The sequence below is a fragment of the Platichthys flesus genome, chromosome 1 (genome assembly GCF_949316205.1).
Source record: "Platichthys flesus chromosome 1, fPlaFle2.1, whole genome shotgun sequence".
Taxonomy (NCBI): Eukaryota; Metazoa; Chordata; class Actinopteri; order Pleuronectiformes; family Pleuronectidae; genus Platichthys; species Platichthys flesus.
Genome location: NC_084945.1, coordinates 16058947 through 16086312, shown reverse-complemented (window position 1 = coordinate 16086312; position 27366 = coordinate 16058947). Strand labels below are relative to the sequence as shown.

At 43.9% G+C, this 27366-nt stretch overlaps 2 protein-coding genes across 8 annotated transcripts in view; one reads left to right on the top strand and one right to left on the bottom strand.

Annotated features, from left to right (window-relative positions):
- The window catches only part of elp4 (elongator acetyltransferase complex subunit 4), a 52832-nt gene extending 45451 nt beyond the window's left edge, over window positions 1-7381 (top strand). The window contains exon 10 of the mRNA XM_062386883.1: window positions 6606-7381. Within this exon, the coding sequence (XP_062242867.1) occupies window positions 6606-6734 (129 nt within the window). The 3' untranslated portion in view covers window positions 6735-7381. The remainder of the gene's footprint in view (window positions 1-6605) is intronic.
- A 3429-nt stretch (window positions 7382-10810) lies between these two features.
- On the bottom strand, window positions 10811-25939 carry LOC133952643 (paired box protein Pax-6). Of its 7 annotated transcripts, XM_062386876.1 has the most exons (13): window positions 25658-25936; window positions 22395-22448; window positions 21524-21547; window positions 18937-19067; window positions 18567-18602; window positions 18265-18480; window positions 17722-17887; window positions 14375-14533; window positions 14002-14084; window positions 13723-13873; window positions 13055-13167; window positions 12675-12816; window positions 10811-11938 (listed from the first exon to the last, which is right to left on the bottom strand). In XM_062386876.1, the coding sequence occupies exons 1-13, from the start codon at window positions 25668-25670 to the stop codon at window positions 11853-11855; spliced, it is 1374 nt and encodes a 457-aa protein (XP_062242860.1). In that variant the 5' UTR covers window positions 25671-25936; the 3' UTR covers window positions 10811-11852. The 7 variants fall into 7 exon arrangements, with proteins under 7 accessions (XP_062242860.1, XP_062242864.1, XP_062242862.1 ...); XM_062386880.1 differs by lacking the exon at window positions 12675-12816 and having other exon boundaries at window positions 25658-25939; XM_062386878.1 differs by lacking the exon at window positions 18567-18602 and having other exon boundaries at window positions 25658-25935.
- Between the last annotated feature and the right edge of the window lie 1427 nt (window positions 25940-27366).

Below are 27366 nucleotides of genomic sequence, written 5' to 3'. Positions count from 1 at the left end.
TATAATTACACTAAAAATGCTTACTCATCCTTCTGCCTGTCTGCTGTCTACTCTGTCAGATCCATTATTCCTGAAGCAGAAGAGATGATAAGCCAGTGTTTGTATCTGTATGTCAGTCTGCCCAGCTGTGTGTAGGCCTGTGTCTCAGACTATACTGGATCAGGCAGCAGGTGACATTACGAGCAGGTGACCCTCGCCCAATTACAAAAAAGATACTCGAGATAAGCTGCAGTGTCGAGCTGTTTTGAGACATAAACAGGACCTTTTCTAGAGTTTGCCTTTCACATATGAAGAACGCAACAGGACATTGTCGGGGTCCGATGCGTTCACAACGGCAGTGAAATGTCCGGCAGGACGTGACGTATAAGTTCTGCTGTGGAAATTAGTGATTTTGTTTACAGCACATCGAAGATGGTGATCATGTCCATCTCATTTTAGAAATATCTACAAACCTACTCCTCACTCACTCACTTTGAATTTTCTGAAAAATGTCCTGCTGTATTCTCCCATGGACATCCCTGTCATTTTCCAGACATTGGCTGGTTGAAAAAGCTAAGACATTGGTGTTCTCACATAAGCCCCTAATGGAGATTGTCCTGACTTCAGTGCATGTCTGAAAGTAAATTGGTTGTTGCTTTTTTGTTTCCTGCTTTGCTGTCTTTGTCTTTCTTAATTTATTTTAGTATTTTCAAAAGCAGGCATGTCCATAAGACAGTGTAGACTTAGAAAATGTACCCATCCTTAAATCAAATGTTTTACTTGATTAATTTAATCCTGAATTATTTGAATCATTTTTAAATCCTTAATCACCAACATTGTAAGCTACTGAAAGTGAGGGATAGAAATTAAATGTATTGACATTTGTTTGACAAAAAAAGATCACATGAAACAATGAATGAAATCTTAAGACTTTAAAAGTTTAAAGCAGACAAACTAAGAGATTGAAACCTCCCCAGTCAACAGGTTATTCTGAGGGTAGGGCCGGGGATCGTGTTGCAGGCTGCCACAAAAGAAGAGGAAGGTAAAGCTTCTTCTGGCCTTTGTTAGGTGCAGGTGGGATGGAATTACCAGAGTGATGGGATTTATGCTGAGTTGTTTCTGCATTTATTTATTTCCTGGCAAAGCTAGCGGAGGTATCCTCTCTCACAACCAGCGTAAATGTGATGATAGTCGCTTCTCGAATAGAAGAAGCACATCACCTCATTATGTGGGTTTTGGTGGGCTGAAGTTAATACTAGTTGTTCCTATAGGTTCAGCAAATGATTTCCCACACAATGCGGTGTAACTTTAGAGGTGTGAGGGATTATGACGCTGGGGGAGGGGGGGAGAGATTCAGCTTGGTTTAGTGACTGGATAGACCAACAAGTCTGGGAAGTCTCTACCAATTTTGTTCTGCTACCATTTTGACCCATGGCTGGTTGTAGAAATGAGACTCGAAATGGAGGACATTGACCTGGTGTTGTGGACAGACGTGCACATTAGTTTACAGTGGCTGCACAGAGAGATGGAATTGGTGAGAGGTATCCCCTCTAGTGTGACCAATGTACATAGATACTAGACTTGTGCCATATATATCCATTCAAACTATAGAATGATTTCACTGCATTGTTGTGTATCAGCACAATAACAGAAACGTCTTTATCATGCATGACAGCACATAGCCAGATTGATTAGTTGTTGTTTCTTCTGTGATTCTAACAACTTCCGCTTAGTTATACAGCATTTACTTTCTCTCATTTCACTGACTTAATAGAGCTTATATTATACTGACCAATTGACTACGGTTATTGTGTTAAGTAGGTGTTTATGGTAAATATCGTGTCACTTCACTGAGCATGTTCCGACAACGGCTAATCTGATTGGAACAGCCAGACCAGTCGTCATGTGTTCCAACAAGGTGTAGGGTTTCCCAGAGTTTTAAGCTGTACAGTGACACAGGCCATTTGAAAGTGTGGCTAAAACTCTATGGAAGAAATGACTCGTTAAATTAGCACCTAATACTCCAGTCATTAGCAGGCCGTTACCACCGGTGGAATGCCTTTGATGGCACTGCTTTGTGTGAGCCGGTCCCTTGTAAGCTGCAGTCGGATAAATTGTCTACATCTGGATTCCTGAATTCTAACACTCTTCTGTTGTTGTACGTGTAGGAAAAAAATATTAAAGCTGTGATTTTGTGCCTTTTCTGACCCATGAAACTCTGCGATATGTGGAGGTTGTAACCATCCAGTTACAAGTAGCATGAACCTCTGTACTTCTTAACAACCGGGTCTTTGGGGTGTTTGGTAAGCTGAGGGGAATTGTCCATTATTGGGAGATATTAGTAACCCTCTTAGCCAAAGCTAGTCTCTGGGCCAACCCTCAGGGCTCATTTCAAGTGCTTAGCACTCGTTTGGAGCTTTGTCACCCCTCACCCTGTTGCCAGCATGGCCCCAGCCCCTCTGGCTGTGGAGCGGAGCTGAACCACAGACCTTTACCCCTGCCCGCCACCAGGGAGGGAACATTGACATCACAACTCTTAACACACTCACGCACACACATTTGCTCACACATACTCAGCAGTAACATTGTGGCACACAGTCATTTTCCCAATCCCCCCTCCGGTAGTGCACCACAGCCAATGGTTTGCTTTCCCGCCGTCCACTCCCATCCAGTGACACCCCCCTCTCTCTTATTTTATCCCTCTTTCTCCACCCTCGTGAAGGTTGCCAGGCAGCAGAGAAAGACTTCACACACAAATACACCCCACTATGCCTCTGAGGGTTTTCCGGATGTCCTTGTTTACATCATGGAGTGTGCAGGTCGTAGGGAAGCAGACTCAGAGCCTCCGTGACTATGTCTGTCTAAGTCCTGCACTGACCTCCATTCATTTGGTGTCAACGCAAATGTCCATGGCAGCACCATGGTTGGCCTTTTTCCACTCAAATAAGTGCAAGGTACTAACCCTGCGTTTGGGTGAAAATGTCAATATCAGGGTAAAGGGAGTAATTTTTCTCCGTTGACATTGTTTTCTAGAGCGGGAGTGAGTATAAATGAAGTTCCTATATGGCCACTGAAAACCAATACGAGTTATCAGCTCTAACAGTGGCTGTCAGTGATGTGCGGGACGCTGCTGACTGTTACTAGGCTGTGTTTTCCCTCTGTGTGTCAAACCGATCGATTGGTTTGTCTGCTCCTCCCTCCAACTTTGATGTTGCCATTGATTGTTCTCATCTGCCCCTGAACTCAAAGGTTAGAGGAGCTGAGCTTCACTTCTGGATTGCTTTGACCTTCGCTCTGCACATGCTCAGTAGGTTTACCGAGCCCAGAGCCAAGCAGGCGTGGTGGTAGCCAGGGCCTTGGGTGCGTGACAGCCAGACAACGGTGTGATGTCTTTTTTTTTTTTTTTTCTTTCCTCACCCACTGAGAATGATGTATATGTGATTGATTTTTCTCCTACCCTTCTCTCTACCGTCTTTCCGCTGCGGTGCACTAAGCAGGACTGAGTCCAGGCTTGATCAATGCATTGTTTTTCTTTTTCAATCACACTTGACTGAGCTGAAGACACGAAAGGTTACACAGGTGAGGTTTGGCAGGGATGGAAGCAGAGCTTCTGGAGGCCCCCTCAAGGCCAATATATGAGCTTGCATGGTGGTGGTGTGTGTCTGAGAGAGAGTGAGTCAGAGAAAGAAAAGTCCAACAACTTCATCATGTAGGAACTTTTTAACTCGTTGGTTTATGCTCATTTGTCTTTTACTCCTACATTGTCGTTTAAAAACACTGTTTTGATATCTGTCCACTTAAGTGTTTTGGGTCCTTATCGGGTTCTAATCCTTGTCTGCACTAAAGCGTTTTCCAACATGACCTACGGGTAAATTCCGGAGAACTAGCTACTGATTTTAGCCTGTAGTCTGTCTTTCACACATGCAGAACACAGCAGGAGGTTATCTGCACAGATGCTTTCACAACCTTCGCAATATTCAGTCGAGAGGTGGAGCAGCCGACTGCGGCAGAGACACAGGACTCTGCTGCCGATATCATGTGATCATGTTTAAAGCCGCCTGACACTGTCGTCAGCTCTTCTCAACACAATCTCCCTGACATCTTTGTCGGTGTCTTCTACATATGTGACGCCACTTTTTCAGTGGGTGATATTTGTTTTCTTTTAGTTTTTTGCATCTTTCTTGTGTTAGAGGCGTCATCAACCCCCCAACGTGTTTGTCGAAGTTCACAGGAACTATCAGAGTTTTCATGACTATTATCTCGTCTCCTACTCGGAACTCAAAACAGGGTCAGCAACTCTTGTCGATAATCCATGTTTTGTTCTGCACTGGTAGCTGAGGCTAATGCTCTTTGTGTTTTTCCAGAAGAGGGACATGTAATAGGAGCCTGATGAATCAGTGAAGACTCAATCAGCAAGCTCTTGTTAGAGTTTCCAAACATCTCTGTTTCTGCCCGTTCTGAATAAAATGCAGCTATAGCTTTTCAAACTAAAACGGGGGGGGGGGGCGTTCAAGCAGCCCTAAAACTCGTCTGATAAAGTCCAGAGAATTGTGTCCGGACTTTATCCGCAGTCTCCCTTTCACACAAGCACAACACAGCAGGAGCTTCTCTGCACAGACGCGTTCACAACAGCAAGAAATCCTCCACATTGTTCAGCTGAGGGGCGGTGCAGAAGGCAGTGGCAGGAAGTAACATATTAATTCCGCTGCGGAGATCAGCCGTTATCACCACAAACTCTCTCGACATCTTTGTCGTTGTCTTCTACTTGTATGTCACCGCCTTTTCACCTGGAAATATTATTTTTGTGTATTTTGTCATTATTGCAAATGAATCCCCCCCCGCTGGAATCTCACATAGGATTCTAATGACTTTATGCAAAATCTACTAAGGGACCAGGCAGAGAAAGTCTGCACATAATCCGGAAGCTCTCAGCCTCACATTTGCATTCAAATGAGGAGTTTGGTGCATGTCTAAAAAACAAACGGGTATAGCGAAAACATAGCAGTACGGCTGTAGCCAAACAGGGAAGCTTTCATCCTTGCCTCTGTAAGTCCTGTGTAACCTTATCTTTACCATCTTTCATTAAATTATAGGTCCTTCACAGTGTCTCAGTGCTCACCTGCCCCAGATAATCTGCTAGGCTGTATGAAGGCTACTCCTCTTGTTTCCTATAGTTGCTTGACAAGTAGAGTAGGCTAACACACACATATAAATGCACACACACACACACACACACACACACACACACAAAGGCCATGTGCTCAACAGAAAAAGAGGCCACTTGAGCACGATGCACCTCAAACGTGTCAGCAGGAGCACAAGGCTTCATATCAGACAGGAAAATCAGTGACATAAAAGCATTCTGCTGCTCAGACTCGGGTGTTTTAATGCTCCTTAAAACAGTATTAAGCAAAGGAAGGAAGCGCTCTGCCCTAGAGGGGTGAAGAGTGTTGTGTCGTCCCAAATGATGTCTTTAGTAATGACACTGCTAAACCCTGTACCCAAACACCTAGCGATTAAGAAAAAGATAAGAATCTTTGGGAGTGGAAGGGCTCTCCTAAAGCTGGATGTCTTGAGGGGGTAAGGCTGTGGCGGGCAGGGAATGTTTAGAGGGCTGGGCTGGGGTGGGGTGGGAGCGCAGGCTTTCGACCAGTGGGTTTCAGATGTCATGGCAGATTCTTTCAGGGGCAAATTACAGGGTTTAACTTCTCTTGTACCCGGGGATGCCTGTATTCTGATTCAACTTCCTCGGCAGACACTCGAGCGAAGAGCCACTCAACACCATTGTCAGGCGCACACTTGACTCAGGGGACACTTCACCTCCTCTCCCACTCTGAGGACCTCTTCAAGACTTTGTTTGATGAGTGCCACCGGCAGCTTTTCCTTGTGGCTTCAGGAGAGAGCGGGGCAGCAGTGTAGCCCTCTTAAGCTTTATAGTGGTTAGCGTGTTAGTGTTAGGGGGCTTTACATGAGTGGCCCTTTGTGCTTCGAGTTGGCACAGGGCGGCTCCACAGATAAGCTTTAGTGTGGAACGGCTAAATGACTTGATTCTAATGACTCTGGCATTAGCCGAACATAATCATCTGTGTTTCAAACACAGTAGAGAAACAGCAAATACACTTTATCCGTACACGTAGACACAGACAGACATATCAACTTGGAAAGATGACAAGATTCTTTCGGTGATGAGGGCCGGGGCTGGTGTCGATGAAAACAAAAACATCTTTAGATTCTGCCTGAACATTTTAGCTGAATACAAACTCTCTCTTACATCAGCCCATTAATGCATGCCGTTGTGTCCCATACACAGTTCTCTCAAAGCACTTCCACCTCACACACACTCACACACACACATATTCCATGTGAGCTGTAACAGACCTAAAGCTCTCTGAAGCATTTAGCAGCACGCTAGCAGGTTTACTCGGCGCTGCCAGTGCTGAGGGGAGTGGTGAAGCATCTAATGCAATTTCAGCCCAACATGCTTCTCTGCGAATAAACATTGCTGGAGTGTACCATCTACTGTATGTTGATCCACTGCAGTGCTTTCTTTTTTCTTCGTACAAGCTGATCTAACACTCTGCCCCCCCCCCTCTCTCTCTCCCTCTCTCTCACTCAAATTTCTCTAGAGACTGCATTTGCCTCCAGACCTGTCTGAGACGGTGAGTCGTGTGAGCAGGGGGGAGCTGGCAGGAGGGGCCGCGGCGGCTTCAGCCTGTGGCTCCGGCACTTCCGGCAACAAACACCTGGACTTCTAGAGCTCCCACACAGTCGCCACGGGCAAAGCCAACACCTGGAACACCGCAGCGTTGTCCTCTTTACCACGGGGACCGGGTTGTTCCCTTGCCCACATAATGTCAACCACGATAACCCTGGCAGCCATTACCACCTGCCAACTGTCCCAGCCAGGGGGGAAGACCTAAACTTCCACAGCACCTCTTCTCATAATGGACATGTTGCGTCATACATTTCAAGTTCCTTTTAATATAAATTCACATCAAACTCTACAATACTTCAAACAATAAAAAGTCAGCACCGTAGTACTTTGAAATGTCATCCAGTCACATGATGCACAGGGGGACATAGAATTAACCCAATTAAAATCCAAGATGGAGGGATCCTTTAAGATATTTTTTCTTTTCTTCTTCTGCCTCCAGTGAAGTTGTTTACATGTTAAGTGTAATCATGAAATATTTTTTAGTCATTACAGACTCTCAGTGTTGACTGACTTTGAATAATTTAACTACATTCTCCCAAGTTCAGCACTTACTTTACAAAACAAGTGGCCACTTCCTGCTTAGCTGCACCGTGTACACCAGTCTGAAAGTACATGTTTTTTTGTCTTGGATAATTCAATGGACTGTGCCTTTGTTGAATAAATAAAAGAAAAGAATTAAACGGTGAATGACATGTGATTTTTACTGAACTCTGTCTGAAGGCAAAGTTGGCCACAAGTGAGTTGTGAATGACTGATCTCTGGTCTGCCCTCACTGGTGTCAGGTTTAAATAGGGATTCCTCCACCTGACCCTGAGACTGTGCCGGTGAGTGACGTCTACCTCCAGTAAGCTGGAATGTGGGCAGAGGGCAGGAGAGGGGGATTCGGGTGCAGGCTTCACACCTCATCAGGCATGTTTGCTGGATGAGCTGCTTTGCCATGACAAGCCCAAAAAAACAAATTAGGTCAAACGGTGACACGGAGAAAAGAGTGTGGGGGGGGGGGAACAAAATAAAACAACACGAAAAATGTAATGTTTCATTTTTGTTTTCCTCAGTCTGCTGCCGATGCCAACTTGAATTTTTTCTCCAGTAAAAACTGGCAGTGTGAGTGAGCATCTGCAACACGTGTCGGGTGAGGGTGGTGTTACCTGACAGTTTCATGCATGGATGGAGCGCTCTTATATCGGGTGTATGAGAGGGCGGGATGACACACACAGGTCACATACGCAGGTGAACTAAAGCTTGTCAAGAATACAAATGTGTTCCAAGTTCCTGCTGTAGACGAGCTGACGTATTCAGGGTACAACTGTAAGATAGATTCAAATGGAATACATTCATTTGGGCATTTGTTTATGTTACTTCTCAAATATCTGTGACACTTTCCACGTCTCAGTGTCACATGCTGCTGATTGTCTCTGTTCGTTCAGTTCAGAAAGTGAATTATTTTTGAAGAGACCTCTCTATGCACATAAAGAGGGTGGTCGCAATTTCATATATTTAGAACTTAGAGAATTGTCTCTACATTAACATTCAGACAAATGTTGTCTCCATTTACATTTGCACATGTTAGCCTTTTGTAAATAAGTTCCCACACGTGGTTCTTAAGAAACCCTGATTCCCTGCAACTCATTACTAGACTGTATTAAATACACTTCACTGTGCTGAGGACATCCCAGATATCACTTTTTTCTAAGTTCGTTTTTTTGTAACCATCTTTTCCTAAACCTCCTTAAAAAAAATAGAATTCAAATCTGGCTATGAACATATATATATATATATATAAGTATTACATATAATTAATGTCCTTTTTTTTCATGATAACATTCGTAATAAGATGAAACTCCCCAGACCTACTTCTTGAAAGCTTCAGGCTCGGCCTGTAGTCAAATGTATTTATTTTTAAAAGAAGAAGACTGAGTGAAGTGAATACGCTTCTATAGTCACATCTTCTGGCAGCTGCCACTTACGTCCTATCGATCCCTAAACTCATCTGCTAGCTGCAGTAGCTTTGAGATGAGGTCAGAAGGTTTCTGTTATTGAATGGCTGTCACATTGCAGCACTCTTCAATTATCACAATGTAAGGCAGTGTTTTTTTTCTCCTATATAAAATTTCGGTTTCTTAAAGCATTTCTAATATATTTTAAAGATTAACAAAACACGGAAGCTGAAGAGCAGTTTACAAAATACACAAATCTAGACTGATATTTTCTATCTTTAAAGCGATGAGGGAAACATCTCACACACACACACACCCAGTGCAGAATCAAACTGTTAATTGCAGAGTATCCTCTTTCCAACATTGAAACTCGGAAACTCGCATTCAGATTCCCAGGTCCCAAGTTGGCGTCGCATTAAACGACAGATCCAAACTGTACAAAGTTCTCGTGCAGAAACTTTTTACAGGAACTCATGTCGCCTGACTCTTTTGAGAGCGAGAATTACATTTAAACCTTTTCATCCCAAAGCTGTGTATTATTTAGACACTAATTGCAGTCTTTCTTGCATTTTGAATTTGTCTTTCAGTCGCTCTCTGTAATTATTAATGCTCCTCCTCTGCCTCGACACGTTTCGTCTGAGCTCCCTCTCTCCCCCCCCCCACCCCCTCCCACCGCTCCCAGAACAGTATTCCTCCGTCTGTGTGATAAACTGGTTCAAATGAATAGGGAAATTGCATTAGCTCCAGAAAAAAAAATCCGCTTGAAAATCTGATTAACCTCCAAGCCCCAAATTTCTGATTGGACTATTAAATATTGAGTAAGACGAGTAAATTCAATTAATCAATTTAGCAAGACTTTTTGGGGGTTGGTACATGCTGTGTGAATGTTACCTGACCTTACCCTCTCCTGGATATCCTTTCCTTTTAGATGCTCTCTCGCTCACTCTAACACTCCCTTTCTAACTTATACACACACACACACACACACACACACACACACACACACACACACACACACAGACATAGAGACACAACCCCCCTGCTGTGGAAGCAAGTGAAGCAAAATAACTCACTCTGCCATACAATTGCTCCTCTGCCTCGCTCTAGGCGCTGACTGCTTTATTCCATGACTTTTCTCTCTCTCTCTCTCTCTCTCTCTCTCTCTCTCTCTCTCTCTCTCTTTTCTCTTCTCTCTGCTCCCTCCTCGTCCTCACTGGTTCTGCATATTTTTTCCCCCGTCCCATCGTAACTCTACTAAAACAAGAGCCAGCGATGGTGAATTGCCTGACCTTTCTCATTGTGTGGCGCCGGTGTTGTGCTGTGTGGTCTTTTGTCGACTTGGTTCAGCCCTGAGTGTTGTATGTGTGTCACCAGGCCTCGTCCCTGCATTTGTCAGTGTTGGATTTTCGGAAAAATTAGTTCAAATTCTGCAGCAGGGGAAAACAGAGCTTGTACTTGCTCGGTGAAGACTGACTCTGTATTTGGACACAGCATTGAACAGGCAAAAATGCTTTCTTTAAGACACAATTTTACTGTACAAAATGTTTTTATAGTTTTCACAAAATACATTTAGAAAGCTCCATTTTAAATAAAATTAAATTGAAATATTTAAGAGACAGCGTGTAGACTTTTTTTTGTTGTTTTTTCTTTTATCTCAGAAGCATTGCTCAGACGTAAACCCAGTATGTGTCCATGTTCTACGTACACACTGAAATAAAATGCAAAACTCAACAAGAGCATGACAGATGATGCTAGAAAAACCCTCCAATGGTCTTCAGTTATAAATAACGGACTGCAGGGTTCGACTGCAGTCTCACGAACTCCAAGCCAATGTAATCGAACAGAACGTGTTTACAAAAAGAAGTTTTTGCAACACAGGACTAATATCTTAAAAAAAACATTGTGTACTAGATGAAATACAAAGGCTTTGGTCTGTTTTACAATCAACAATGATTAAATCTGATATGTACTTGTAAACAACTGCCAAACACTTAAGTTTAAAACTCTGTCAAGCAATGTTTAATCATAATTATAGGAATTAAATATTTCTAGTTGCACAAAAAGAATTTTGACCATAGGACACTATAATACAACTATACCTAAGAGACAAATTGTACCTGACCCTAAAGTAATGTATTTTTATGATGCATGGAACATTTATAGAATATTCTCGGGGATATAAATGAAATCAACTTTTATTGGAGAAATCTTTCTGGAAGATTTCTAGGGAAGACAAGTACTTTACATTTTGACATAAACAAACTGGATTATATCGAAGACGCAGTCTACCATTTACAGACTACAGGCTTTTTCTTTTACACCTGTTTCCCCACATTTAATGTTCTTCGTGGTAGCCTAGAGTCAATCCGGCCACCGAAGCGAGAGGGTCCAAGTTGGGTCACGTGCTCCGTGCACTTTGAGCCGTTGATAGTGGTCCGTGTCTAATTAGCCGACAAACGTCAGGCCAATGTCAGAGCAGTTGGGACCACAGCCTCAGTGGGTGGATCGAATTTAGAGCTTCCTCTGCTAAATATCCATTCGTAAAGAAATAAGATCAATAAATATTTTTTTTTTCGACACAGTAAGAGTCTTCCCTCCAGCTTTTTTCGTCTTTAATGATATGCAACAGCGTCCAGGGACCATGCAAAAGGCTGGTAGAAAGTCTCGATATAAGCAGATTAAAAGATAGTCATGGCAGAATCTCTCGGGTTCTCCTCTCGCAAACAAAAACGCAAGACCAACATGGTTTTCTAGCAGTCCATCTATCAGTACTTGATCTTGGTTTTTCATATTAACATACAAATGGCCATTTACTAACACACCAGAGAAAAAAGGAAACAATGACTGAAGTTGGAAATAGAAAAAAAAACAGATAAGTTTTTGTTCCATAGAAATTTAACACCGGGCACTTTACAGAGGTCCATTTTTTTCTGTCTTTCCATTGTTCTCTCTTCCAAGTCCTCGTTTGATTGTGCCTAGAGCTACAGAACAGCACACAGTCCCAATGGAAAAACAAAGCCCAGACGTCCCAAGGCGCTCCCAGAGTCTCTCTCTCTCTTTCTCTCGCATTCTTCCTTTCTTTCTTCCTCTCCTCTCCCGTTCCTTTGCCTCTTCTCAACCCTCTTTCGCCTTCTCTACTCTCCTGTGCCGTGTATGTGTGAGGAGCACTGCCGGAGGGCGATGGTGAAGTGGGTGGTTACAGGGTGAAGTAGCTCTTCTCTCTACTGTAGTCTGGCCCAGTACTGAGACATGTCAGGCTCGCCCCCGGGTACTTGGACAGGGACAGACACTCCAGGAGAGATGAGTCCTACAGAGAGAGACATAAAGATAAAGAAATCAGTTAAAAGAAATAACAGAATAAATGAAAAAGAAAGCCCTGAGAGCCAGCATGCTGAATCAGATGAATAGATGCACTTTGGTTCGCCTTGTAGCACAAAGCAATGTGTTTTTAAAAGCTTGCAAACAGTGAAAACATGCAGTGAAGCCGCAGCGAGTCAAAGCTCTGCACGTGGCCGCCTCACTAAAATGCTTGCAAGCTCAATAAATTGAGGCTTTGGCGATGGCATTTAAACAGAGAGAGTACAACAGCAAATGAATCAAATTAATTAGCAATTTAGCACAGAGGAAATGTGGTTATGCATGATTAACTCTCCATGACTATAACCAGTATATATGGCTCTGGGTAACAGCACCCTAATGGGGTGGAACTAAACTATGGGCTGGAGTAGCGGGACTGACATGATGGCGATGGAACGAGCTCCTTTCATGCAGCTGCAGACTGAGGGTGATATGAGATGTAGAGACAGTGATCCGCAGATGTTTAAACCATGAAGAGTCTCAAATGGACCGAAGAGGACGGTGGGGTGGGGGTTTGGGGGGGGGGGGGGTAAAGGAAAGTTGCTGTGAAAGGTCATGAATCAGAGATGGCTATGTGGTACCCCCTAATTAAAGGAAAGGCGGCAGAGATATTCCTCAAAAGAGTGCACGTTTCGATCGGATTGGTTCCCGAGCATGTTGGTAAACAATGAATATTTTCTGCCTACCTGTTGAGGTGGGACCAGAAGAGGTCATTGATTGGCTGTTCATATGTGCCTGCATATGAGGGGGCGTGTATGTGTCGTAGCTCCGCCCGTTCACAGGCGGACTGGTAGGCAGCATGCAGGAATAAGAGGAGGTCTGGCTGGGCTATAGACGGGGGAGAGAATATTACATTAGCTTAGCCAACCATCAGCTCAGTATAGTCTATGATACTCTCAGCTTTTCATGTTTTAATTTTATTCATAAATTTCGTTCTGTTTACTTATATACTTTCATTAAATAGACGATTTTTAAAGGAAAGTGTTTGGCCAGGATAAACAACTTCACATAAAATACACACATTTTCAAACAGGTATCGAGTCATGAGGATTTTGCTCAAACTTACTTGCATAGCTAGATTGTTTCCCATGGTGAAGCTGGGCATGGGGGGCAGCGCACTGTAGGTGTTTGTGAGTGCAGAGTCAGGTCTGCCCAGCATTGACCCCGTGCTGAAAGACACTGTGAATGAAAAAGGGAAAACATTTGATTAGAGGCACAGAAAACACACACAATTAACACACACTTTCTCATCAGAATTGGGAAAATGGGGTGAGGCCTCATTTGACAGTCTGATAGGCCTGGACAGAATCTCCCGTGTGTGTGTGTCTGTGTGTGTTTGTGTGTGTGTATGTCTGTGTGTCTGTGTCTCTCAGGTGATTGACTTGTGAGCTCCAGCTTCAGTTCTGCCGGTGTGCCCTCGTGCCTGACTTGGTAATTACGCAGATAGTCAGCTGAGAAGTTTTGCTCAATCATCCATCCAAAGGAAACCACTGGTGTTACATGTGAAGCAGAGCACAGCCACTGAGGCCTCTCCTCCGTTTGTGTTACCCAGCATGCATGCTGTCAATGTGTAGTGATCTTCTACCATGAACAGGAACATGTCACCCCCTTGTTAAAGCAGTAATGCATCTGCATGCCTTTGCAGCACAACAGTTGGTTTATTATAATGTGATGTTATTCTAAGGGCTGGTGGGGGTTGTCCTGTGAGCTTTGCCCCAGCTGTGGAGGACCTACCCGGTGTGGTGGGCTGTGGGATGGCCTGGTAGACGCTGGTGCTGAAGCTGCTGCTGATGGGGATGTGACTGGAGGAGTTGTTGGCCTGACGGCGCTGGTTCCGCAGCTTCTCCTCTCGCCTCCACTTTGCTCTCCTGTTTGAAAACCATACCTGCGCAAAAAGGAAGAAAAAAACCGCGTCATGTTAGTTTTCCTTCTTCCCTCTCTCTCTCCCTCTCTCCACTCACTCGGTGACGTTGTGAAAAATGCTCTGTTAAGAGCAGTTGTTCGCTCACTCACTTGTATTCTCGCCTCGGGCAGGTCGATCTTCGCTGCTAGTCTCTCGCGAGCGAAAACATCTGGATAGTGGGTTCTTTCAAATTCTGTGCGTAAAGGGGAAATGGCGCAACAGAAACAATGTTAGTAAATAAACAAGAAACCAGGTGGAGGTGAATATTGGCTCAATGAACCATTACTTATTAGCTACTCCATTTGTAATTGTTATTTGTTGAGTAGTTAACCGTTCATTTGTTTTAGGTTTTAATCCATTAGCGATTATCCGGAATCAGTTTATTTTCATTGATTTAAAAAAAAAAAATCTTGTAAAACAGCTGTTTTTCTTCGAACTAGATCAACACCCCAGCAATCATTGATGATCGACTGATTTTTGCACCTTTTTCCAGCGCCTCGATCTGCTCCTGCGTGAAGGACGTGCGGTTCCTCTGTAGCTTCCTCTTGAGCTGCAGACGCATCTGTGTCTCCTCCGAGTCCTCCCCGTTCGAGCTGATGGAGTTTGTGTTTTCTCCCGCGCCGTCCTGTTGTTGGCAGCCGTCTGCAAAATAAAAGAGAGGGCACATAATGAAGACACGCAATTCAATTAGGTTGATTGAATAATTAATTCTCGGGTCTGCGACATCGTTAATTAAAAACCACGATCAGGGTTGATTTCATTCAAGTCAGAGGAATTAACGTTGCCACTTTACAGACGAAAAAGCAAGTGTGGTGGCTTTATTGTATTTTTTTTCATTATGGTTAAAGTGTTTATAAAATATTGTGGGAAACACAGAGTGGAGGGGAGAAGGCCTCTGCGCACTTCTCGCGCTCCAACAATGACGTGTGTTGTGTAAAGGTTAAGAGAAATGTGACAAGATGTGGGGACACTCTTTTCACAGCCTATGAAATGTATTAAAACCCCAAACTCTCCAGCAGCCCCCTACCCCTGTTTTTTTTTTTTTTTTTTTTTTTTTTATAGGGCAGAGCAATGCCTCAATGGCCGTTCCCATATGGGCGTTGGTATAGCCATTGAGGTGACCACCAACTTCTTGAATAGGAGAAGACGCTTTTCAGAATGATACAATGCCTGCAGGAGTAAGGGAAACCATTAAACTATGGACACAGTCAGGGGACGAGCGGTGAGCCCTCGGTGGGTGTAATATATGGGTGGGTGGGGTGGTGTGTGGGGGGGGGGCTATTGGAGGGGATGACAAAAGGATTCTCTCTCTCTCCCTCTCTCTGGAGGCGCACAGGCTGTAGTGCTTTTGGCATTGTGCGCACGAGGATCCCCAGTCAACGGAGCTTTGAGTCCAGTGTGTTAACCCTTATCCACGGCCATCATTAATCACGTCCCCCCGGCCCGGCTACACGCCAGTCAGGATTTTTGTCTTCAATTGGAAACAAATGAGTGAGGAGAGAGCATGCTACCCCACTGAACAACCCAAAATAAGGCCAATCTATTCACTGCGCCGTGCTTGTCCGCCGGTGCGAGGCCCGAAGGCTCCCCCGTCAGTGGCAGGGCGAGGCTTATCGACTAAACGTCTTGTCTGGTTGTTGGGGGACATCATTATCACACCGAGAAGTTAATGCGAAATTAAGCGGGGGGGGGGGGGGTGTTGTTGCGCTATGATGGAGGATGGTTTATGCAATATCTCGTTGATGTAATGGCTTGGACTCGTTTTCAGCTTCTTTTTTTTTTGCATGCAGATTTTGTTGATGTTCGGATCGAGTGGGTGGTGCCTTGCTCAAGGACTTGTTGCAGGGAGGGGACGGGCCTGTGCAGCCGCGTGCACCAAAGCTCCTGCGTAATTGCTAAAAATATAGACGCCGGTTAGATTAACTGGGGGGGCATGAAGTTTATCTAGAAATGATTAAAATCCTTTGCACATATTCTGCAGCCATAAACTGGACATATATCCAGTGCGTCTATATGTGCTAGGCTTCACTGGAGGAGGAAACCTGATGCGACGTGTTTTCTTGACAATTCCCCCTGGCTGCAAGAAAAAAAAGAAAAGAAAACTAGACTAAAAAGTATTCTTCTCTATAGGCCAATAGTTTGTATCCACGCTATGTGTGTTTCTTCTCTCCGGCTAATCCATAAAAAGAAGTGAATGTGCAGCTATTATCCGTCTGCCAGACCCAGTGACGCTGGGATGGGATTTGTTTTCTTTATAAAAGCGCTGGGAAATAAACTCATTCTTTAGTATCACGATGTCTCAGCCAGTGAGGCGGAAAAGCAGCAGCAAAAAGAGAGAGAGAGAGGGAGAGAGAGATACCGAACCAATTGCGGCACCTTTCAGCTGCTGAGACCGGATCAAAACACTCTTGAGAAACCGCTTAGAACTGAAAGAGAAAGTGAGAGACTTAAATCCTATAGACGGGATTTAGAGCCATATAGCCGGCGAATGAGAAAGGGATGAAAGAGCGGAATCGGAGAGGAGTTTTATTCGTTTCACTTTGGATAGAGTTGTCTTCTTTTGGGGCCCTGTCACTCTCCATGTCGCCATTATATCTGCTCACCCGGCTGACGCATGGAAAACAGCTTTTTTCGATCCCTTGAGACAACTGGATTTAACATCATTATTATCGTTATTGTTATTATTGCTGTTGATATTATTATTATTGTTTTTATTAATATTATTGTTAGTGTTATCATGATTACGTTTTATTAAACAATAATGATAAAACATCGATAAAGATATATATTTATGAAAATTATTAAATATCAGCTTCATAAGAGACTAACAATAATTTATCTAGATTATACAAATGGTTAACAGAGTAAAATTTAATAAGGGTAAATAACATATATTATAGGATAATAATACTTAATATTAAAGGATAAAAGTATTATGATAATATAGTTATAATTGTACACTTTTAATACATTTGTTTGTTAAAATTATTCAATCAAGTTTAATTATTTCAGTGTTGAAATGATCCCTTCCGCTTTACTGCTTGATAACAACAGGCCCACGTGTCATCACAGTCATCAAACAAATGCAAATGATTTGTATTCCCAGTAAAGACTGAATTCCGCCGCTTGCATTTCCTCCCGTCTCTTCCTTATTTGAAAATAATAATAATAATAATAATAACTCTGCTCGGCGTTGGGCCTGCAGTGGGCCGACACAGGAAAACCCTCTGAAGTGGAACATTTCCACATCAGCCCAGCCATCTCCACACTCCTGCATGTTGCCATAATGAGAGACAAAGCTCTCTCTAATGAGCAATTACATGTAGTGCGGGCCGTTCCCATAACCAATCATTGCGTGTGAAGGAAAACATTCCTTTGTACTAATATCCCGAGCGCACAGCTCCCCGGCTCTGCCTCCCCGTCAGGAGGGGAGGAAGGAGCAGGCTGTAGGACGGACACCTCTCCTGAAAGGACAAGCCGCTGTCACGCACATCCCTGTCTGGGACAGTGGAGGCATTCAGCACTGCATGCACGGCCCCCGGTTTCCACTAATCGACCACTCTTAATTGGGGGTCTTGTTCAGGGCATCGTTACAATTCCTTTCCTGCAAACAGGGCCGTGGACCGGAACCGCTGGAATCCTTACTGTATTTTTATTGCCAGGCGATTATCTAAGGTGACGCCTGTGGGCTTCGTTTTAATGCCTCTTAACTTTAAACCCCGAAATCACGAGTAACCTTTTTTTTTTGTAAATTGTTACTGAGCTCCAGAGCCCAAATCTGTATATGCGTCAAGGTGTCTTTATTGCCACCGTGTGATAATGAGGCTCACCTTGGCTGGGCTGCCCTGGCACCGATGTTCCGGGGTACCAGCCGGGCCGGGTCCCCCAAGTTCCTGTCTGACCGTTGAGCATTCTCAGCTTGTCATACATGCCATCTGCGCCCATCTGTTGCTTTTCACTAGCCAGGTTGCGGAGGACTCTGTTTATCGATGACACCTGAATGACAAATTACATAAGATATTAAAATTAAAAAGAAAGGACTGGGATCAGATGGAGCGCATGCAGAATAGGTGTGTGTCTGTAAAGGCGCGCGTAAAGATGGGGTGCGTGCAGCGGCTTCACTTGCGCGTGCACACTCGCCATATAATCACAATAAATGTGCGCAAATGGACAGCGAGCTGCTTCTAATTGTCTGTATACGTTCGCTTGATCACGGACGCAGTAATGCGTGCGCCACACTTTGCAACCGCAGTGTATTTCATAAGAGTGAATGGTTGGATGCCCATCTCCTCTTCCTCCAGTGCGTGAGAAAAAAAAAGTCATTTCATGTGGCAAATTAAATCATGCACACAACTTGCGGTGCGCGCACTTACGCTGGGTATGTTGTCGTTGGTGCAGATCCCCTCCGACAGCAGTCTGTCGCGGATCTCCCACGCGAAGATAGACGGACACTCCCGCTTGTACTGGGCGATTTTCGCGACCACCTCCGGAGTGGCGACCCTGGGCTTGCTGCCGCCTATCGCTCTCGGTCTTATGGAGCCAGTCTCATAGTATCTGCCCAGGATTTTGCTCACGCAGCCGTTGGATACCTGGATGGAAAACAAAAGACACAATTCACATACATTATTTACGACTATGTAGCGGAATTTCTATGATGGCGTCAAAGAATTATCACCTTGTCACTATCCAGCACTTGGACTTCATCATGGGTCTATAAACACAAAGAATATGCCTTGAATAGTATATTAGGCTTTTTCTCACAATAGTTGTGTTCTTTATAAAAAAGCAGGCAGATTACTTTCCTTGCTGTTGGCTTTTTTTTTTGTTGTCATGCATTAATTTCCCATACGCTATATTTTAATTTAAAGCGAGCCTCAACTTAAATAATTTGGTAACAAGAAGCATGGATTTAAAGCAACAAAACCCTACCGTTACGTCCTTCGTAATTTTTGCTTTAATTATTTAATTATTTTCAGGGTGCCTCCACTGAAAACAAAGTCTGGATGAGAGCTTTTTTTGTGTTGCGAGAGAGGTGCGGTGGTCACCTGCAGTATCCTGGAGATGTCGCAGGGTCGAGCGCCACTGTGTGCAAGTTCAACTATTTTCTGCCTGGTGGAATCCGGCAGCGGTCTACCATTAACAAACACACCACCAAGCTGGTTTACGCCACTGTGACCTAGAAAAACAAAAAGCATCGCGGTCATCACATCGCACAACAGGACCCATGAAAAAATAACATGAGGTAAAGCAGGTTATTGTTATTGTTCATTTAGTGATGAGGAGAATGGGGTTTTATTCACGCGGAGGAGACTCGGGTTAAAGATGGAATATGGACACTGGATACAGAGGCGCTGGAGGTTTTTTGTGGACTTGACTTCAGAAAATTAAAGAGTCAAACGTGTTGTTAAACACCGATGTAACAGATCTCTCTCAAATATCTAACGGAACACTTCCCTCAACATTGCACAGTAACACATGCAGTAACATGGGTTTAAATAAAAAAAAACAGCAGCGGCTCACAAACCGAACAAAAACAAAACAATATATTTATCCTCCGGTAACATCGGAACAAGTCTGTCTTCCTTTTATCCAACCGCTAAACTTCAGTATTAAAACTAGTCGCACCGTTATCTCCATCCCTTCATGCACATCTGCTGCTCAGCTCCTAATCCAAAGCCTATCTTCACAATAATAATCAGCAACGCGGACAACTACACACAAACAAGCAGACCTGTGAAAATGTTTTAAATTAGCTTCTGATTCAACTGCATCGCTATTTGAAAAGCGACCTTAAATCGACAACTCCTTTGGATAATCATCCAAAACGCACCATAATTACGCACGGATAGAACAGGCAATACACAGAATACAAGCTCCAAAATGTCTATGTTTTATCATTGGCTGTTCTTTCATAATGTCGCTTTTCAGATATTATCCCTAAATAGTTCAAAAACATCTCTCTATAATACAGAATAATCCCGCAAACCTGAAGCCAAAAGGGAGAGCTGACTCCCCGGAGTGCCTGCGCCGCGCTCTGTCTCTCCGCTGCCTTCCCCTGCGCTGCCGCCCGCTACATTGACTCCGGGAGCAGAGGCTCCTTAGCAATAAATAAGCTCCAAATATAGAAGAGGGGGAAAATATGATGAGCCTGCCTGACATTTGTCTTTAAAATAAAGCTAGCTGCACGTCAAGTTTGAGCTTAATTTCTGGAAATAGGCGGAAGTCGCCTCGGATCATGCATGGGAGGCTAATTGAAAAGATCAGTTGGAGCACTTGTGGCAGGCATGTCACTTTATGACACCGCTCTGCTTTTGAAAATCGCATCGTCACGACAAATAGTAGCATGATAAAACGACCCTTTCTGTCTGCATTTGGATATCACTCAGACAAAATTGGACGCTACTCGTTTACCCTCCGAGGGAGACTTCGTTTTAAGGTGGCCAGGGGCTACGCGCGGTCACAGAAACGAGGGCGCGCCTGGATTCTTAACATATTAAAAGTGACATGCCGTTTTTTCCCCCCTTGTTTGTATTTGACAACAAATGCTCACAGCCACTGCAGTCCTGTTGTGAGCAATCGCAAGGCGTCTTTACTCTGAAATATGTCACAGGACCCTGCTTTTAAACTGGAGACTTTTATTTTACCGAAATCTCCTAAAAGGGAGTGAGGAATAAACCTGTTAAACTGAGCCATAGATCCCTTTGGGCCACTAACGTGTAATAATCTGGCTGTGTGGATCTGATTGACAGTAAATCCATTATCATCCCTCCTGCTCTCTGGTAATTCCAGGATTAAGTGGAATTAATAGACTTCTCATGCTGAAATTGGCCTGTGCGCACTAAGCAGCCCTGCGCTGCGGGTCCTCCAGGATCTCCTCCATCATCTCTGATTTATAACTACCATTATAAATCCACCAGATCGATAAAACCGTCAGATAAGGACATCACATTTAAAAAGAAAAACACTCTCCGAAGGTTAAGTCTTAATCATGGTACAATTCCCTCAAGTGCCCATGAGTCGATCTCGCCCGCTGGCGCTGATTACGCGCCTTGTATTCTATTGCAAGTCGACTAATAGGAAAACATATGGTGTCAATTTGGACGCTCCCCACCATATACACCCAGGAGTTATTAGCACAAAAGCCACCGAGGCCGCTGCGACCTTTAGACAACCCAAAGGGCCGGGCCCAATGATATCTCCTCGGCAATTCGCACCAGACATCACACGCCAAAGCCTGGGGAGCATCCCATTAACATCAATCCGCAGCAAAGCAGGAGCGCAGGGTGTTGTACACAGCTTTGATATGGCCCCATCATCTCAATAATGGACAATTGGCAAGCAAAAAAAAAAAAAAGGAAAGAAAGAAAAGGAATCACTGCGCTCTGGCCTCCTCTAACCTGAATGGATGCCACCAGTTTGTAAAAAGAAAAACATATTTCTCATCACGCATTTCTCTGTCCTTGCGCGTGAGTCACCTCTGACACATCATCCAACCATCCAGCCGCCATCAGGTCCCACAGTGAATTAGTCAAAAAAAAAACATATTGGCACTAATGCGCACAGATTACAACACGAGAACAGACACGTCATCAAGGTATATGGAGAATAATATAATAAAATTATTCCACACACCTTCATCACAGATGTCATACACCTCTTGTCCAGCAGCAAGAGAGAGAATGTTTCATGTTTATCCTTTTTGGTTTCAACACACACACACACACACCAGGAACAACACAGACATTTCAACGCATCATGGGCCACTTAAGAGAGGCCGATAAGAAACTTGATGTTTTTTGTTGGACACCCACGACAATATGGTTGTTAATATTTATCCTCCGCTGTGAGGCCCTGCGGTTATAATCTAAAGCATTTCCTCTCCCTCCTACTTCACGCTGAAGAATATATGGACTCATCTACATAAGACATTATTGCTATTCCTCATGTTTCATGCAGGGCCCCTCTATATACGCAGCTAATCTCGTATGCAGCCTGGCAGCCAGCTCTAACGCTAATGCAGACGGCTGTGCAATTATTTAATACCAACTCAAGCAGAAACAAAAAAAATATCCCTCTCAACCCAACCCCCTCTATTTTCCCTCCCTCCCTCCTCTCTCTCTCTCTCTCTCTCTCTCTCTCTCTCTCTCTCTCTCTCTCTCTCTCTCTCTCTCTCTCTCTCTCTCTCTCTCTGTCTCTCTGGAGCAGGACGACGTGTGATTAACTTGTTCAATAATAACGTGCCTATATACCTATCACTGCAAATATAGAACAAAATTAAAATAAATTAACAGCAATGAAACGGCCATCAAATAACAGAACATCCCCGCCCCCCCACCGCCCCTCAAAGTCATGCACATTTATATTCCTGCACATATATACATCTCAAATAATCTATAACAACCAGTGCATAAAGGCTTTAACGTCAGTGGGTGTTCCAAACGTTTCAAAACATTATATATAAAACAAGAACAAAAAATTGCACAAGTAAAAAAAATCAACTTACTGTTCTGCATCATTGAGGCAACGCCAGACTCCCACGTGGCTTGGTTGTGGTATTCTAAGTGTCAAAGGGGAATAACAAAGTTGGTTAGCATCAAATCCCATTTCCTGTTTTATTTTCTCAATTTAAAAAAAATTATTTGCAACATTTCTTAACAAATAAAGTTTTTTTTTTTTTTTTCATCTCGTTGATCTCATTAGAATTTTATTTATCTGATGCATCTGGTGCGTGGAAAAGTTAAAGATGCATGATGCAATTTGTCTGATTTGATCATATTTAAAAAATAAAAGATAAAAAATAAAAACACCTGCAGCAGTGTATGTATTTTAAGTGTATTTTAATTTAACTTGCCTGGAAACAGAGTTGACTGTCCACTGTATAACAATTTAGTCAATCATCTGCCGTTTGCACTACTTAATGTCTCCCTATAGGACAAAGCAAAACAACAACATTAGCACAGCCATTGCTACTGATGCACTCTGCTGTATCTGTCATGTCAGACTTTACCTGGCCACGCACATCAAGTAAAATAATGACAGCATTGTAGGCTTTTCTTTTTTTGAAACGTCTCACTCTGCCGGGCCTGTGTCTATGTGGCCGCTCCTCTCTCTTCAGGACTTTTTCATGAAGTTCATATAAAGAAATCAGTCCTCATCTTCTCAGCGAGAGGCGCCTCTATATTCTCTTTCCCTTTTCTCCTGGACTTGATTTCCCTCCGCTGGTGGAGTCCATGCAGTGGAAACTGTACAGTGACACACGTTGTCTACCTCGCCTCAGTGCTCTGTAGAAGTCCAGACCAGGAGGGGGTACAAAGCTGGTGTACAAAGCCTGCTGGACTCTAACAATGCTGACCCCCCCCCACTTCCCTCTCTCCCTCCCTCTCCCCCTCTCCCCCCCCCCTCTCTCTCTCTCTCTCTCTCTCTCTCTCTCTCTCGCTCTCGCTCTCCCTTCCCCCCCCTCTCTTTCTCTCTCCCCCTCTCTCTTTCCCCTGCCTCCATCCACCTCTCAAACTCGGGGCGAAAACTCGGCCTCCGCGACTAGAAACACAGCTTCCCCACTAAACACACCAACAAGTTCAGATTAATACAAAGAGCCGGAGGCATGCATCCACCCCCTCCGGGACCATTCATATACACACACACACACACACACTCTCTCTCTCTCTCTCTCTCTTTTTCACACACACACACGACCGTGACCCCGGTGCAGCCAGTGCGTGAATGTGGGGTTTTGTTTAGCCCTGCTTTTTCATCCTCTCTTTCTTTCTTTCTCCTTCCTCTTCTCTTTCATTTCTTTTCTTTTCTTTATCTTGTTTTTTCTCTTTCACCCGAGAATTTAAAAAAGCAATTTCTCGTTATAAATATTTGCAGGTTATTTTGCTGCTGCTGCTGGTGCGGCTTGTAAAGCGGGTTTTTAGAGGCACAACAGCGCAGTAGGGCGCTCAATTGGAAAAGACAAATGCATTAAAGAAGCCCATTGAAAAGGGGGGAAGAGATAAAAAGGGGGCCAAGGGAGGGAGAGGTCTGAAGTTTTCAATTTTCTCCCTCCGCCGCAAACTTGTGTTGTGTTGTGTGCAGAGCAAAAAATGCCCTGAAATACGGACGTGTAACAGGCTGCATGTGATTTTAGTCTGGTTTGTTAAGATGCATGTATGTATTTGTATATATTTAAATATACATACATACACAGGGCCAGTGTATTCCCACTCTAGCTTTCTGTGCCGTTGTAACAAACAGGCTGTGGCTCATTAATCAAATTCAGATTCCATCACACTGGCCCACACAGCCTGAATTAGCCTCTTTAGCATGACATTAAGCCATTAAGAACAAGTACTAAATCATTCCCATATGAGTAATAATATTATTTTACTCCTGATGTTGAAGTAGATGTTGGAGACTAAATATTTTAAATAAAACCATTGTGTTCATTAAGCCCGAGCAGGCTGCAAATTGCATCGCAGTCAGTAGCTTTCAGCCCCGCAAAGGTCCAAGTGGTTAATCATTTATTTAAGGTCGAAAGCTCAAACGTTGTTGTTCCTGAGGTTAACTACGATCTAATCTGCATTTCTTTTCCTTTAGTAATCCCTAACAACAATGTCTTGATTCAAACATGCTTATTCTGCCGGCTGGATGCTGCGCTCGCCAACATTCAGATGCAGAAACAGTGCGTGTATAGGCCACGGTGCAAGGTGGAGGCTAAAAAAGAGAAAATACATGGACATGGAGGTCATTTAAAAATGAATATATTACTGTAAATATTACAGAATATACGTGAAGAATGAGTTATTGGCAGTTATTTAATTAAAAGGATAAAAAAATATCATTATTTATAGTCCTGGTGCATTTTGCTATAGTTTTGCTTTCTTAATTCCTGCTATATTTTTTATTTTTTTCTTATTTAATTATAATAAAAGTATTTTTAAATTCCAAAATAAAAATCGTATAATTTCATTGTTTTTAATGAAATTATTTTATTTTACCATTTCCCTCATTTGTTTCGAGAAAATTATTTACAAGCAGCAGCAATCCGTGTCCAGATCTTAGAGTTAATTTTATAAAATTAAAAAGTTATTTTGGAAGCATTATTTGATACTTTAGACAAACAGGAGACATGCCCTGACTAAGTTGTTTCGTGCAGTGTTAAAATATAAAGTAGTTGAACTCGCTGTCATTCAGGTGAAAGTTGAAGCAGCGTACAGAGAGAGAGACAAAAAGTTGTATTTTCCCTGACACACAAACAAACATATTTAAATAAAATAAATAACGGCTCTCCTCCCCAAGAGGCTTCATGGAGCCTGTTTTTTTTTTTTTTTAGAAGCAGGCGCTTGGGTGACTCGCCTGCATGAATCAATCTGACACCTTTCCTCAACGGGTCATTGCGCCCCATTCTCCACGATGATCACTGTCCTGGCCCAACGTGACTTTTTACTCTTTGCTGTCATAAATAAGCGGTAAGCTATCCGTGGGCCTAAACACGACAACAACGAGAGGAAGAAATGAGCAGATAAAACAGACGAGAGGGAGACGCTGAAGGCTGCTTGCACTTTGCGCAGGAGTCCGGTCAGCCAAGAGACACAGGCTGCACAGAAAGCAGTACACCTCACCACTGAACCTCGACCTATACATGCGTGAATAATAATAATGATAATAAAAAATAAATAATAATAACAACAATAATAATAATAACCATAATATTTTGTGACATTGCACAAATTACAATAACTCCATCATTTAACAACACAAACAAACTTTTAGTCGGGATCTCACCTTTTTGGGGCATCCTGCGTCGTTGTCAAAGTCCTTGGCAAACTACAGGCTATACAGTTTGGAGCCTCGTTCTCTCCACACCTCACAGCAGAGAGATTTTTAAAAGAAAAAAAAAAAACACCGACCAGGATCAGTCTCTCTCTCTCTCTCTCGCTCTCTCCTTCTCGGGAAGTTTCGAAGACGGGGAAAAAATTAGTTTCCAGTGGTCTTCGGCTGCGGAGACGGAGGGGATATCCCTGCGAAGGAGACAGAGATTGACAGTGAACTCAGATGTCAGGACGCACGGACTTTGGCGGAGGATGTGCGCTGGCGTGTGAGCGAGCGAATGAGCGAGTCGGATCGGGAGAGAGTGGGGAAAGAGAGAAAGAGAGAGGGGGGGGGGAGAGGAGGAGGAGGGAGTGGAGGGAGGGTGAGTGGTGGTGGAAGGAGGAGGAGGCGGAGGAGGAGGAGGAGGAAGGGGGAGAGAGAGAATGAGCACACCTATGCTGATTGGTGATGGAACAAGTGTATTAATGTATGTGTTCCTGGTCCGCTGTGTGTGCGCCCTCGCCTCGCATCGCCTCGCCTCCCTCCGCCGCTCTTCACTGGCCCATTAGCGCGACCCGACCTCTGTCATCATCCCCCATATAAACACTTCCCCCTGCGCCACAGCCAAAGCGGGAAACGGGGCCGAGCCACAGCAAGAGAGGGAGTGTGTGTGTGTTTGTGTGTGTGTGTGTGTGTGTGTGTGTCGTCTTCCCCAACCCACTAATCAGCCCACGCATGCAAATACCCTGCGCTCTTGCTGAATATTGCCCCTATTGCAGAGCAACTGCCTTTGGAAATGCCCATTGGACGGAGAGGCTCTATTCTTCCAGGCTGAATCGAGTGCGCGCAGGGGGAATCTCAGGCATGTTCAGCCCGGACCTGAGGCTACAGCTGCGGGGGTGAGGGACAGAGCAGCCGCGCTGCGCCTGAACACTGGAGCTCGTACAACTAGGCTAGACAATAAAATATACTAAAAAGCTGCAGCGTGGCTCGGGTGAAAAAATAATAGAAAGCTTAGCTGAAGATATATGTAAGCAAACAGTGATGCTGGTGAAATGTTTGGAGACATTTTGCGTAATTGCACCTGTTTGTTTGTGTTTGTTTGTTTCAGCATCACTGTGACCTGCAAAAGGAGATGCTCCCTGACAGGAAACAGTGTCCAAAATCACACACAACGCCTTCAATCAGCCTCACACATGAATTACTACAAAATAAATATTGGTCATTATAATTATAGGCTTATTATATTTAGAAGAAAAAAAAACAATAACAGGGGAAGCCCAAAGTTTTGAGACCAGAGGTTTGGTGCAGAATGGAACGTTAAAATGTTCTTCAAAAGCTCCAAATGGCACCAAATGTGTTTGGACATCTTTTTTATTATTTGTCTGTGGCCCACTCTCACTGAAAACAATCAGCCATGTCCACCACGTGCTTTTGTTGATTCTATGTAGGTATCACCTTCCCCCTGCAACAGCCTCTCCCCCCTCCTGTCAACAAGAACGCCGTGCGTAAAAGAGCGCAGCCTTTAGAGCAAGCTCGGCTGATTTTTATGGACACATTTGCGAGGCGCAGCGACGTCACTCCCCCTGCGACCTGACAGCAAATAGCACGCGTAAATAAAGTAAAGCAAATGACTGTGTAGCCATGGCCACACGCTCCCCGAAAAAAAACCCACCCTGGTA

Coding starts and splice junctions, on each gene's coding strand:
- LOC133952643 (XM_062386876.1), bottom strand. Junction 18,603..18,936: donor ACATCTCCAGGATACTGCAG/GTGACCACCGCA, acceptor TTGTGTTTATAG/ACCCATGATGAAGTCCAAGT. Junction 13,168..13,722: donor CCCACAGCCCACCACACCGG/GTAGGTCCTCCA, acceptor TTTCATTCACAG/TGTCTTTCAGCACGGGGTCA.